Below are 15,031 nucleotides of genomic sequence, written 5' to 3'. Positions count from 1 at the left end.
TTCTGGTTTCAGGCTTATTTCCACCCTGAACCCCCTCTTTAAAACTGGCTGCAGTTATTTTGTTCTGTCCAGTATTAGTATTAGTGAGTATTAATGAGGTCAGTCATTGATGTTGAATAATAAGGTCTGGCTGACATTAACTGTTCTCGTTCATCCCAATTGTGTCGGTGTTGGATGAGGTTGAGGTTAGGGCTCTGTGCAGGCCAGTCATGTTCTTCCACACCAAGCTAAGAACACTGTGCATGGGGAACTGGCATGCCTGCATGCTGTAGCAGTAAGATTTAATTTCTTTGAAACTACTTAGCAATCCCTACAGGAAGTTGCAATGTCGCAGCCCCCTGAATTCTGCGTAAACATGCAGTTTTGTCCAATAAACCCAACTTTTCCGCAAATTTGACCAATCATTGTAGTTCCTTGTGCAAAACATTGTTTATAGTTGCAGACATGTGCCACGCAAATGTCTCACATTAACCCTCCAAACAGTGCAATTGTATTCTTTATAACAATAATAAAAATAAAAAGATAGTAACATGTATCGCAGGTTTTTCGAAAAGCTTCTGTGATATCAGGCATTTCAGGCCGCAACTATCACACAAAAAGCCCCTGAAATTCTGAATGGACTTACAAATGTCATATAGCATACCATATGATCTGGATAATTAATCTCCCCATATAGTCATAATGGATCATTTGATATATATTTAAAGTTTCATATACAGTATGTCTTGCTCTATGAGTCACCTATATTCCAATAAAAGTTGGCCAGAAAGTAATCTTTTTGGTATTTTCAGGGATTCTTAATGGTAGTTCTTGCACTTTATAACTTTATTCAGTAATTTGGGTGAAACTGGATTTCCTGAAGAAAATATTTTTTGGTTTTCCCTCTGATGTCCTTCAGCTGGTCATCTTCAATTTTCTGTGATTAGAGAATTTCTTGATGGACAGATAGCTTTAACTACTAACTAAAGTAGCTAACCGCTAATAATTGGCTGCTGTAAATGCTGATCAATATTCACAATATGTTATATTATATATATATATATATATATAATATAATATTCCCTAGCTGCCTGTTTTCACAGGAAACATAAATAAGAGGAAGCAAACAGCTTTCTGCCTTTTGTATCATGGAAATTTTAAAATAAATAAATGATTATTTAAATGTCTTGTACAAATAGAACAACCACTTACCTGAGCTTTCTGTTTTTGTTCCCTGTGTTGCTGCAGTGGTGAAAAGCATTTGCATGAAAGAAGACTATATGATGCGGTCCATTCCTGTTAAGGTGTATCCGTACTACAAGTCCCTGGGCACCGCCCTGTACGGTAAAGAACGACCAACATGGAAGATGCCCGAGCCCTTCACAGAGAAAGTTCACCATGTAGTCTGGAAATTCCTCCTGATGAAGAAACTGTTAAAAAGCATCAATGATCAGATGCGTCCCTACTTCTGCAGTGTGAACTTGGATAGCCCTGATGTGAAACTCAGCCCGCTCCCAAGCTTTTTGAGGCAGAAAGATCTGACTGCCAAGCAAGTAGATATGTGGATGAGTACCGCTCAAGAGGCCTTCCGTCAGCAAATGTCTCAGTACACGGCCTTTGAATGTCCAGTGAATGCACCTGCGTGGAAAGCTGCAGAGAAAGAGCTCCGTTCAGTTGTCAGGGAAGACGCCGTCCTGGTGATGGATACATCCAGGGGGATTTTGACTGTGGCTGGACAAGCTGACGATATTAAACAAATCAGGGCTCCTGTGGAGAATATCGTTCTCAAAGCCATGAATCAGATTGAACGACAAACAAATGGTGTCTCTGAAGTAATGAATTTGGCCCCTGCAATGTTCGCCATCCTGAAGCAGGAAGGGTTGAAGAAAGCTGCACTGGACATTTCCCCTGACATGAATCTTTCTTACGATGAAGGCACCCAGAAGTTAACCATTGCAGGACTCCCTGCAGAGGTTTTCCAGACCAAGGCATGGATCTTGGAGAAGAATGTGGGTATGAGTAAAAAACAGATGAGTGTCCCTCCAGGTCTGTTAGACTTTCTCAAGTCAGTGGATCCCATGGAGATGTCACAGCACCTGTTCACATCCCGAGGTGTCTGCGCCATCTACAGCATTGAGAGCAAAGGAGTTTTGCTGTTGGGGAGTTCTGATAGTGTCCTTGCTGATGCAGAAAGCAGGATGAAAATGGCTTTTGCTGTGCAGACTCTGGATGTAGAAGACCCTGAAGTTCTGAAACTTGCCAACTGGGTGGGCCTCAACCAACAGCTGTTGGACACCTACAATTCCATAAAGAAGAAAACAGTGGCCATTCAGATCCACCCAGAGAGAAGAGACAAAATAACAGTGTCTGGCTTCCAGGATCCAGTGAAAGAGGTCAGCTGCAGTCTGACAGATTTTATTAGGAACTACTCGCAAGTTCAAGAAACCATTCGTGTTGAGTCCTATGCCGTTGTTCAGTTCATTGACAAGAAAAAATCACAGGAATACTCCAGTATTGCCAAAGATAATGATGTGAGCGTCCATTTTGATGAACAGAGACCAAAAATCATCATCGCTGGAGCTCGTCTTCACGTCCAGAAAGCTAAATCCTGCTTTCAGAAACTGACTAGTGCTCTCTTCACTGACAACTTCATTGTAGACAAACCCGGAGCTAAGAAGTACTTCCAGTCTCAGGGAAGCCTGTTTCTGTCAACAATAATGTCGGAGTTGAGCTGTGTGGTGATGCTTCGTCCAGAGTATCAAGAGGAAGAGGAGGAAGAGAACTATGAGGACGAAAATGGCCTTTGTTATTGCAAAGTGCAGACCACCAGTGGAGTTCTGGTGTCGGTAAGCAAGGCAGACATCTGTAGCTTTAATGTTAATGCGGTGGTCAATGCAGCTAATGAAGATTTACAGCATATTGGTGGACTGGCTTTGGCACTGCTCAAGGCTGCAGGACCAGAGCTGCAGAAAATCAGCAATGACTATACTGCCAGATTTGGAAAGCTACGCCCGGGTGAGGCCATCGTAACAGGTGGATGTAACCTGCCTTGCAAATACGTTGTCCATGCAGTCGGCCCACGGTTTTCTGACTTTGACAAGAAGACATCAGTGTTGCGCCTGAAGCTTGCCGTTAACGAAAGTCTGAGACAAGCTGAGAAGGTGAATTGTTCCACCATTGCACTGCCAGCGATCAGCTCAGGTGTGTTTGGTTTTCCTGTTAACCTCTGTGCTGAAACCATAGCTCAGGCAGTGCGGGAGTACTGCGACAGTCCAGGAAGTCCAAGATCGTTGACTGAGATTCATCTGGTGGACAATAATGATAACACAGTGAGAGTCCTGGCCACTGCAGTCAACAGAGAGTTCATGGACTGCGGACCTACTATGACAATACCACAGCAGGAAGGAATAGGCCTTGGGGCTTCAGGGTAAATTCAAGGAACATTTGTTACTATAACATATTTTTACTGTGGATGAGAACACACTACAAGGATTGGAGAAACATTCTGTTAGATGTACTTGTTCTGTTTTCGGCCATAACTAAAATGAGGACATTGATACAAGCCTCATATCTAAAGAATAAATATAAAGCTACAGCGTTAAAGTTAAAGTTAGTAAAGTACCAATTGTGGGGGGTTGTGTGCTATTTCTTGGCTCTGATCAGTTGGCAGGCAACCAGCAGGAAGCTAATGTTACTGCTTTCAGGCAAGAAATAGTCAGACACATATTGCCTGTAAAGTAACACTGTTGTTATCACTATTTTGTACAAATAAAACAAACAAGATTTATAAATGAAAAGTCCTGAAATGTTGAGATGGGTCCAGCTAGCTTAGTTCTATCAAAAGAAAAAAGATAAGCTGTCGAACAACTCAGACACATCCAATAGGAATATTTTCTCAGGGCCGAGGTGTTGAACCTACTGACATTGCCAATACTAGAGCCACACTCGCTAATACACACTCAGTGCTTCTACACCTGATCAATAAACAGCGTTCAACTCATAAATGAGACAGACTTGCTGTTGTTGGGATTTTCATCTGTGTATTCACTGTATTATTCACTTCCCAGCGGATTTTGGCGGGGTCGTGGTCGAGATCAGAGCCAGACAGCCAGGGGCCGTCGGGGTGGTAACAGAGGAGGAGGAGGAGGAGGAGGACGACGTGCAGGAGGAGGAGGAGGAGGTGGACGAGGAGGAGGAGGAGGACGAGGTGGACGAGGAGCTGAGGGGACAGGAGCTGGATTTCCTGGAGGGAAGCAGGGAGGTCAGAGCCCCAGGGGACACACCAGGCATGGAGAGCATGGAGGGTACGCGTCTTCATCTTCTTCTCTTCTTTTTCTCATCTGTTGTCTGTTTCTTCTGTCTTCTTCATTAGTATTTAAAACCACATTATTGGATCCCCAGATATTATTAATACCCGGTCTGTCCTTGGTCAGGAGCAGTCCAAAAACAATGCAAATCCTACAAACAAATAAAAGTTTGGGCACCTCTTGACAAATAACACATTTTGGGTTTTTTTTTTTTCATTGAAAAGACATAAACACACCCTGTGGAGGGCATGGAACATAAAGCACAATTGTTGACATATCTCAGGCCGCACAAGCTGATGAAGGTCTGAGACTTCGTAAAAAGAATCTTAAAAGAGCTGTGCATGCAAGGATATAACAGAACTAGATCCCTTTTGCAGAAAGAAAGGGGAAAAAATCCCAAATACAAGAACTGATAGACTTCTGGCTGCTACAGAAAGGGTTTGAGAGCTGTGATATCTGCCGGGAGGGCTTACTGACAGTGGAGGGTGCCCAAACATTTGCATGTGCCACAATTATTTTTTTATTTTTGTTCAGTTTATGATATAAAATGTAACGATGCAAGGCTGTTTGCTGCAAACATTGTGTTTTATGTTCCATACCCTTCAGAGGCTGTTTATATCTTTGCAATGAAATAATCACCAAAATGTGATCTTGGTCAATGGGTGCCCAAACTTTCACATACAACTGTACATGTGATTGTGAGTTCAGAAGTCATGCAAAAGTATTAAAAGCAGGGCTGAAAGTAGGCCGGTACAGTCCGGTACTCCGTACCACTTCAAGATTCAGTGCCGCCTCACGAGAGGGGACAGCAGCTGCCAACAGTGACCCGTCACAATCACATTTCCATCAACAAGACACATGTTCTAACATTAGGTCAATATAACAACTGTTCTCCAGTGTGTGCAGTCCTGTTTTTAATCCACGCTGAAGAGAACTGCACGGATCGGGTCTTGCTGCTGAAATAACATTTTTAGACAGCTCTGATGAAGCTCTGTATTTTATCAGGAGGACGGCTGTTCACCCTCCATTGATCAGAATCTTGTAATTATTTATTCTGTGGCTATAACCACAATCTGCCCATTGCTACCCTCAAAAACTGTTTAATCAATTACTGCTGACTGAAGTCAACTGCTGTGGCTGTCTGTCTGATATCAGTGCTGCAAGGTTTTGGCAGACAGATTTTTTTCTTGAACAAATTTCCAAAGTAAAATGTCGGACCAAATAAGTTGTGATCTTTAAGTTTTATTCCAACTACTCGGAGAGCAGGTCAGACAAGCTATGCAACTTTCATGGGTTATTAAAAAATGAAATGTGTCAGGGATGTATGAGAGGAGAACAATATGAAGGTTTAGTAGTACTGACGAGAACTTCAATCTACTTTCCGCCCTGATTCAGAGTAATCATGGCTTAGGGAGTCTCTTCTAGGAGCTAACCTTTTCACCAACTTTTGTCTTTTTAACAAAAACAAAACAAACTGGACGCAGTAATGGTGACCAAACTCACTGTGATAACATCAGTCCTGCTCTTTGATTGGCTGTAGGCCGGGGAGGATGCAGCAGACCACAGCGGAGGGTCTGAAGATTGTTCTCTGGAAGGGAAACATTCAGGACCAGACTGTGAGTACTCACCCTGTGGTGCTTTTGAAATGAATATTTTGAATAAGGTTTATAATACACTGCCTGTATCTCCCCTTCTTTTACATCATTGTTTGTCACATATGAGAGCACCACATACTCCAAATACAGTTGGGTCCTTGCTTTTCTTACTGTAATTTAGAAGAAGTTGTTCATGACTTGATTTGCGTACACGGTAACACAAGCATAATTAAGAGATTTAAATATTATTGACAAACAGTGTGTGTGACCAAGTACCAAGACAGTCAGTCATACAATCACATTATTTTATATTGCTTTTCTCCCTGCGCAGACTCAATCAGTCAACAATAAAAGCAACCTTCTTCAGTTATTCTGAAGCTGTAAGCAGCATATATTTGAACTTGAGACATTAAAAGAATAATCAGTTGTCTTAAATTCCATCCGAAAGTGTACGATGCTATGACTTTGCTCCACAGATTGACGTCATCGTCAACACCATCGCAGAGGACATGAATCTGAGCCAAGGCGCGGTCTCCAATGCGATCCTGGCGGCGGCTGGGCCCAGCCTGCAGGCGTCTGTTCGGTATGAAGCCGGGGTGGCCACGCTGCGGTACGGCGATGTCATCGTCACCGACGGCTTCAACCTCAAGTGTCGGAAGATCTTTCATGCTGTTTGCCCTCATTGGGACAACGGAAGGGGCAAAGCAGAGGAGGTGAGACTTTTGTGATAATGACTTTTTAGTTCGGGTTACACAGTCCAAAGAAACTTATGTGAAGTAACTACAGTAGTGGGACAAACCTCATCATATACTCACCTGCATCTGTAGTCTAACAGAGAGTCTAATCTAATATTGTTTATTCAATATTTCAGGTTTTAGTAGCCTTAAATGAACACCATTTCCCATAAGCCCAGACTGTCTACTGGTCAGCAGCTTGTTTACTCGTCTTGTTTGTTGTCTTTCTTTCTCAGGAGTTAATATCCATCATCAGATATTGTCTGGAGGAGGCTGAGAAGTTAAACATGACGTCACTGTCCTTCCCGGCCCTCGGTACGGGCAACCTGAGCTTCCCTAGAGACGTGGTGTCTAGAGTCCTGCTGAGGGAGATCCACTCATTCAGCCGCACCAGAACTCCTCGCCACCTGAGAGAGGTTGCCATTGTCGTTCACCCGACTGACAGCCAAACTGTGGATGTGAGTTTTCGTGAGAGAGGTTACCTCTAGCGTCTGTTTTAAAAGTGCTCTATAGATAAAGATCATTATTATGACTATAACTATTATTAGTCATGTAAACAGCTCTAATATTATTTTTCAGAATAAGGAATGAATAAAATCTGTTGGTGTGAAGTTAGAAAGAAGTGAGATCTCTGTAGCTGCTCCTCATCTCTGCTGCAGGCTACGTTAGCCACTGCTAGCACAACACACTGCAGTGTCACACCGAGCTGTCGGTAGTTGAGACGCTTATGAAAAACACAACGTGTACTGCCAGAAAAATAACATTAAATTCCAATGTATTGTTTGTCAGTGTTTCACCAGGGAGTTCAAAGGTCAGACTGGTCAAAGGAACATCCAGCATGAAGCACGAGAGTTTAATGAGTCACCAGTTGGACAGTCACTCAGCCAATCACAGCAGTCCTCAGGTAAGAAACTCCAACACCTTTCATTGAAACCTTCATTAACTCCTGGGTGATCTGATCACACGTGGACAGCTCTAAGTCCAGTGTGCAGTCACTGTGCTCTCCCTCAGTTTCTCAGAGCTTCGGCTGCAGTTACTGCGGCTTCACTGTCTGTAAATCCTGAACTCTGGACAATTTCAGGACAATGTGGACATTAAAACAAAGGGAATCTTCATGTTCTCCACTGGGAACACATGGGAGCTGATTGTAGCAGATGGAGATAATAGTTCATATTACTGTGCTAGGACCTGACAGGACCTGAGAGTACACTGACATTAGTTTACAGACTGACAGCTCCCACTTCTCTCACTCTCTCAGATATGTTTGTGGTTACAGGGAACAGATAGTAGAGCCATTATCAGATACACAATTGTTATTTATATAACTCCCATTTGTAATCTATACAGCAAGAATTGCAACCATTCTAATGTTGATTAACCTAAATTTGATATGTATACTCTTTCTAAAAGCAGGTTTATACACATTTTACAATTAAAATAAAAGTCAAGCAATCCTCACAAAATAATACTTAAATTTCTTAATTATTCATCTGTTTCAACTGTTTACACATGAAACAATAAGAAATACAGATTTAATGTAATAAATTAGATGTTGTCAGGAAGAAGACAGTCAGACTGTAGTTGATGCACTCTGTCTTTGTGCTACCTATATATCCGTTTATGGGTCAAATGTCATATAACTGGTTGTGAATAGCTGTTCAACCTAAAACACTTTTGTAGCAATTCTTCTCTGTTTCGTTGTTAGTGTAGTTGCTGCGATTAGCCTCTGGAGGGCAGTACAGCTCACAGCTTACTGGTTTCATTTACTTACTTCTGTCCTCTGCTGTGTCAGAGTTTAACAATCACCAGTTGGTTAAAATGATTTAAAGCATCTGCATCTGAATTAGAAAGTTTGTAATCAACATAATACCTCATCACACATCGTGTGTGTGTGTGTGTGTGTGTGTGTGTGTGTGTGTGTGTGTGTGTGTGTGTGTGTGTGTGTGTGTGTGTGTTTCAGCCTCCTTCAGTCAGGTGTCGTCCCCCTCCCTCGGTGTGTATCGGATGCAGATGGGCCGCCTCACCCTCGAGGTGTTGTCTGGAGACATCACCAAGGAGGCCTGTGATGTCATCATCAACTCCTCCAACCAGGATTTTAGCCTTCGATCAGGTGACTATCCGTCTGTTAGTCTGTCTATCATAATACAGTTGTTCAATGTCCCTTCTGACTTATTGGACCTGTTGCTCTCCTTTTATTTCTCAGGAGTTTCCAAAGCGATCTTAGACAGCGCTGGAGCAGGAGTTCAGATGGAGTGCTCACAGATCGGTACGTTCAGTCGTTACACTACTAGTAACTGGAGAAAGTAATATTATTACTGTAATATTATTACTAGTAATGAACACTGGTCACATTACAACTCACAGAGATGATTGTTGCTTCTTTAACAGATATTGCAAACACTCTAACTTGAGGTTTATAAAGGTTTAGAGTCTCTGTTAATCGTCAGCCGCACTGTATCTGTATTGTAAAATGTGACTTCCTATATCAGTTATTTATGTGTTGCTCTCTGTAGTGAATTCTCCGGGTTACCAGCCTCGTCCGATGATCATGACCTCAGCTGGTTCCCTGCCCAGCAGACGGATCATCCACGTCGCCGGCCAGAACGACCCCACAAAGATCAAGGACATTGTTTACTCAGTGCTGAAGTTATGCGAGGAGAATAAGTTCAACTCCGTCGCCTTCCCCGCCCTGGGAACAGGTCTGTGCAGACAGAAACTATATATACTGTATACACTGTTATTTGAACCTGACACCTGAATTATTTAAGAGAACTTAAATGAGGTTTAAAGTCTGATTTCTCTCAAACATTTCCTTATTCATCTTTGTGTTTTATTTATTTGTTCATTTAGTCATTTCACTGTTTCCGACCTGTGTGAGAATAGAGAGATTTCCTGTCTGTTGACTTTAACCTATATATATAAACAGGATTTCCATCTTGTCGCTGTTAAACTGTAGAAAATGAATGGACATCCAGTTCTCAATATCCTTGATGCATTCTGATTGTTCACGTCAAGGGACAGGGAAATATATAATTGCATGTCGTCAGCATAATTATGATAACACACATTGTGTTTCTTGATAAATTATGTAGAAAATAGATTCAAACCAACAGCAGTCCCTCCAGGATTTCACAGGCTTTGTTTGGGATTGTTACGGCCTAAGATACCTGATTTTACACCAGCTTTTCTAAAACATTGCGATGCAATTAATGGACAGAGCTTCCTGGTCTGTGAAGTGAAGTGTCTTAAACTTCTATTCTATGTAATGGCCAGCAGGGGGCAGCTCCATTGGCTGCATTATAAATACTTGCAGTATAATAGAAAAAAGCAGACTTCTGACATGATTTATTATCTCAGTAAACCGTTTCCTAATGAGTTTATAGTCTCAGTCTCTAGTTTCAGCCTTCGTCCATACAGCATGATGTTCATTCAGTAAATGATGGTCCCATTTAGAGTAAAACAGACCATAAAGCAGGGTATGCTTTACTTTCATATTGTGGCTGTAATGAACACTGCAGCCTGCAGGGGGCGCCACAAGAACTTTAGACTGTTAGACTGTCTGTAGTGTACCACCAGGTTTCACAGACCCTACCAATCAATTGTTCCATCTTCACTGCATCATCATCATCATCATCATCATCATCATCATCATCATCCTCATCCTTGTCTGCCTGTTAGGTCTGGGAGGGGCCAGCCCGTCGGCGGTGGCGGACGCCATGGTGGACGCGGTGGTGGAGTTTGTGAGGAAGAAGCATCCGAAGTTTGTTTGCAGCGTGAAGATCCTGATCTTCCAGGCGGTCATGATGACGGAGTTTCACAAGAGCATGAAGAAGAAAGAGGGAGAGGAGGTGGAGGAGAAGAGCATCCTCACCAAGATCAAAAGTATGTTAACAATTACTTTAGTTGAAAACGCCACCTGCTGTTATTTTTATTCTTTCTTCCTGCTCATCTTGAATGAGGTTAATATCTTATTTATATTTTTCTTACATGTTCCTGTGAATGAATGTGTGGTACAATAAAATGTTCCACTAAAGCACAAACTCACACTTGATGTTGTTTCAGGCTCTATTACTTCATTATTTGGCTTTGGGGAGGAGCGGCCCAGCACTAGTGGATTGGTTCTGGAGAAGGAGGAGTTTGAGCCCACAGTGTTTCAGCTGTGTGCTGACAACGAGAAGGTGAATTTATTAACTTTATATTTTACCTCTTTACTTTAAAAGGATCCAAGCTTTCTGGATGTGAGTCAGCACTGATCAGCATTTCATTGAGCTGAGTTATATTTGAATGTGATTTGCAGGAATGTTCAACATTGTCTGCTTTACCTCCCAATTCTGAATTAAGATCATTTCAAGAAATATTTCAAAATTTTGAGAAATTGTGTTGAGTACAGTCCTGATGAAGAAAGTGGTTAGCCTAGCTTAGCATAAAGGCTGAAAGTAGTTGGAAACAGATAATGCAGCTCAGTCCAGAGTTCAGAAATCTGCCTCCCAACTCCTCCAAATATCAGTAATTAATAAGATTTGTTTTTCCTTAACTTTATTTTTGTTTATTTATTTATTTTTGACAAAAATGAACAACGGTAAGATGAAATGTTTGACATTATATAGAAATAAAATAAAAACGAGACTATTTAAATGTCAGCGAGTCCTTTAGCTCATCATTGTCAGTTGAAATCATCAAGGTTCTTATGATCTGTGGTTTTAGCTCATGCAAAGCCGAGGTGTTTTTAAGGGGGTCTAAGGTCTTTTACTCATTCATAACCAAAGGTTATTGTGTTGGTCTTAGTACAGTAATAATAACACAAAGTTCTCCAAATAAATATAAAGTAACACAATCACTTAAGATTCAAATAAGATTTCCAGTATTTATAAATTTTTTTGGTGGCAGGTCTCAGGGAAAAAGTCAGTTGTTCCAACTAACATAACATAAATTTCCTGAATTATTTCTGTCCATCCATTCCGTTTTTTTCAGTCTTTTCTACCTGCTAGTACTATTTGTAACAAATATCTGTCCTGCTTTTTCAGCCCTCTATCTTGTTTTTCCATTTGCTGGTGTCAGTAAAATTCTTGTTTTTACTGATGGATGAAGTTTTTATGAATAAAACTGAGCAGAACAGAAAGACATACAGTATGTAGAGTTTGTGGGTGTTAATAATGCAAATATTCTAATTAACGGAGGCTCACCTCCTCATGGACAGGTCATATTCATCAGGTCGAAACAAACAATTTATGACGAGTTTATACAGTTCAAAGGGTTAAATCTGAATCTTCAAATGTCCCCCCCCCCCGCAGGCTGTGAGTCAGGCAAAGAACAGGATCAAGGAGCTGATTGTGGCTGAGCAGGCGGAGAAAACCATCACAGACCAGTATATCACACAGCTGTCACAGGCTGACGTGGACCAACTGAGGGACCTGCAGAGGAAGCTGACCGTTAGCATCCGTCTGGACAAAGGGCAGGGGGGACAGGAACCCAAAATCCACATAGAGGGTCTGACCAGGGACGTCTTCACCGCTGAGTCTGCGGTCAGGTCAGCAAATTAATTCATGGTGCATTAAAGCTTGAGTCCAGATAAACAAATGTTAAAGCGTATTCCTTTAAATGTTTCTGTTGCTGACCATCAGGGACATCATCCGAAAGGTGGAGAGGATGGAGCACCAGAGGAGCAAGGCCTTGCTGGTGAGTGGACTGGTGGAATGGCAGTTCCAGATCCACAGTGGAGTGATAGTGCCCTTTGACATGTACACCAACCTCAGCCTGGAGGAGGCTCTGGAGAGAAAACAAATGGTGACGATCAGTATCAGCAATGAAAGATACGATGCAGACGCAATGCTGAGGAAAGCAGTGTCAGTGAATGGGCGTAAACAGGTGGAGCTTCTGAGAAAAGACTTGAAAGGTGAGTGATTGTGTTTAGTTATCATTCAACATGTCTAAATGAAAGTATGTTCTTATGTTGAGTAGTGACCAGTCCATACAATCCCCCAATGTTTTAGTTCAACTGACTGAATGGTTCTTTTGGGCTTATTTTTTGGAGTTGGTTAAAAGAATTTAAATCTTATTTCTTTGTGCACTTAGAATATAATCTGATTATATTCTAAGTCTACATTTAAATCATCACCAAACACTAAATGCATTTTTCTAGAAATAAAACTTTAAAAAAAACATATATTTTTGACTTGATGCAGTCTGTCCAAGGTTTCTGCCTCTTAAGAGAGTTTTCCTTTGCTGCTGTCACCAAGTGCTTGCTCATGGTGGGAACTGTTGGGTCTCTGTAAATCAAATCATTTTATAAGGACCTACTCTGTTTGAAAAGTATACCTTTTGTTATAACTTGGTGCTATACAAATAAAACTGAATTGACATTGCTGTGAAATCAGGTATTTTAGGCGGCAACAATCCTTCAAAAAACCCACAAAATCATGGAGGGAGTCATTACAGATGGGATATTTCATTTTTGCAAGACATGAAAACCAAAGTGTAAACACTAATATGAATGAATTATGGCCAAAAGTATAAAATAAGATCCAGGTTGGAAAACTGTACCTTACCTCTAAAACAATCATTCTCTATGCAGAAGATACCGCTCTGCCGTCACATTGGGATGACATGAAAGGCGACATCCTCAAACTGTTTCCTTTGGCTGCGAGATCCAAAGAATACAACGATGTGGAGACAGAACTTCAAAAGACCGGCCTTTCTGCAAACATCATCAGTGTACGTTTAATCTCTCATAATCAGAAGTTGGCGTTTAGCCACAAGATCGGTTTGAGTTTGAGTGTGTTTTAACTGTGTTGGCAGATTGAACGGGTCCAAAATACGACTTTGTGGCAGAGCTACCAGCTGCTGAAGAAACAGCTGGAGGTGAAGAACAAACACACAAACAACGAAAAGCGTCTCTTCCACGGCACCCCTGCCAAATCCATTGACCTCATCAACAAACAAGGCTTCAACCGCAGTTACGCAGGAACACAAGGTAACCACGCACTCTTAAAAGAACACGAATATTTACCAGTGTGGGATTAAACACTAGTTATGACTGCATGGGACAGTGCGTCTATTATTTTCTATTTTTAACCCCCACATAGACGCGCTGACCTCTGTCACGTCACGCCACTGTCGTATTTCGAGCGTCACCATGCCTGAAAAAACTCTCCCTGCTTGTACATTCTGGCCTCTTCTCTGCTTTTGTGACAGCTCTACTCTCCACTTGCTATCGCTTGTGTGTACAACAACAGATGAGGAGAGATTAGTTGTTAAGACTGAGAAATATCCTGAGCTATACGACCCACAATGCCATTATTATAAAAACAATGGCAAAAAAGAGCCGTAGCTCTGGAGATTGGCTCTTCGGTGAGTTAAAAATAATAAAACACATGATTTAAGGTTAATGTCTTATGGCTGACATTTTATTAGTGCCGGTGTGCCAAAACTGAAACATAATGGTGGGTCACAGGCCACCTATTGTATTGGCCTGACTTCGGGCAGCCTTGGTATAGTGTGATCAAATTTAGTATGAAAAAAGTGAACAGTGAAAAGATTCATGTTACATCCTGATAAATGGGACAACACTGCCACCTGCTGTTGTAAATGTGTAACAACATTGGGCACAAGCCTGACCAGCTCTGGGAGGATACACGTCCTTTCTGTGCTAGAAGCAACAATGACGCCCTTATGATGCGCCACGTTGCAGTGGTGGTGTGTTAATACATTTTTTTCTCTTCTCTCTTAATACACTGCTCACAAGTAGTATTAACGTCTGTGAGCAGTATGTAGTTTTCTTGCCTCGTGTCTACCAGCAACAGGCTGCGTTTTCACTCTGCTGTTGTCTGTCTGAACATTTAACTGTAATTATTTTTTTCTTCAGTAGGTGCAGCGTACGGCAATGGCTCTTACTTTGCTGTGGATCCCGCCTACTCAGCGCAGGGCTACGCCAAGCCTGATGTCAGAGGGCACAAGCGCATGTACCTTGCGAGGGTCCTGGTCGGAGACTTCACCCAGGGAAGCCGTGGTATGATCGTCCCTCCTGCCAAGGGCTCTGGGAGTGCTTCAGACCTGTATGACAGTGTGGTTGATAACACCGGCAATCCAACCATGTTCATCATCTTCAGTGACATCCAGGCATACCCAGAATACCTGATCACATTTACATGAACTGCCATGATCCCTTTGAGCAACAGTTCTGATAGAGTACCTCTATTGTTCATGTTTAAATCCATAGTCTACAATCATTTTAAATGATATAAGATCTTTCTTTAAGTGACTGTACGTTCCTGTTAGGTTCCCAAACACTGAAAGCTTCACACTGAATGAGTTTGAGATTTCAGTCAGCTTCCTTCATCTGGCATTGGTCACATTGTATTTACTGTTTTGCTTTGCACTATAGTCTGAAATACTGTTAATTAAAGGAGCACTGCAAATA

At 41.8% G+C, this 15,031-nt stretch overlaps 1 protein-coding gene across 7 annotated transcripts in view; it reads left to right on the top strand.

Moving 5' to 3' along the window:
- Positions 1-15,031, top strand: part of LOC127375881 (protein mono-ADP-ribosyltransferase PARP14) — a 49,304-nt gene extending 34,273 nt beyond the window's left edge. For all 7 annotated transcript variants that reach the window (XM_051422252.1, XM_051422253.1, XM_051422249.1 and 4 more), the window contains 16 exons: positions 1,228-3,406; positions 4,047-4,283; positions 5,827-5,902; positions 6,358-6,594; positions 6,852-7,073; positions 7,405-7,519; positions 8,576-8,725; positions 8,819-8,881; positions 9,129-9,314; positions 10,294-10,497; positions 10,678-10,793; positions 11,907-12,142; positions 12,237-12,508; positions 13,187-13,326; positions 13,411-13,585; positions 14,477-15,031. In XM_051422252.1, the coding sequence (XP_051278212.1) occupies positions 1,228-3,406; positions 4,047-4,283; positions 5,827-5,902; positions 6,358-6,594; positions 6,852-7,073; positions 7,405-7,519; positions 8,576-8,725; positions 8,819-8,881; positions 9,129-9,314; positions 10,294-10,497; positions 10,678-10,793; positions 11,907-12,142; positions 12,237-12,508; positions 13,187-13,326; positions 13,411-13,585; positions 14,477-14,763 (4,895 nt within the window). In that variant the 3' untranslated portion in view covers positions 14,764-15,031. The remainder of the gene's footprint in view (positions 1-1,227; positions 3,407-4,046; positions 4,284-5,826; positions 5,903-6,357; positions 6,595-6,851; positions 7,074-7,404; positions 7,520-8,575; positions 8,726-8,818; positions 8,882-9,128; positions 9,315-10,293; positions 10,498-10,677; positions 10,794-11,906; positions 12,143-12,236; positions 12,509-13,186; positions 13,327-13,410; positions 13,586-14,476) is intronic.

Source organism: Dicentrarchus labrax, unplaced genomic scaffold (assembly GCF_905237075.1).
Source record: "Dicentrarchus labrax unplaced genomic scaffold, dlabrax2021, whole genome shotgun sequence".
In the NCBI taxonomy this organism is placed as follows: domain Eukaryota; kingdom Metazoa; phylum Chordata; class Actinopteri; family Moronidae; genus Dicentrarchus; species Dicentrarchus labrax.
Note: the sequence above shows the minus strand (reverse complement) of the source record. Positions and strands in the feature narration are given on the sequence as shown.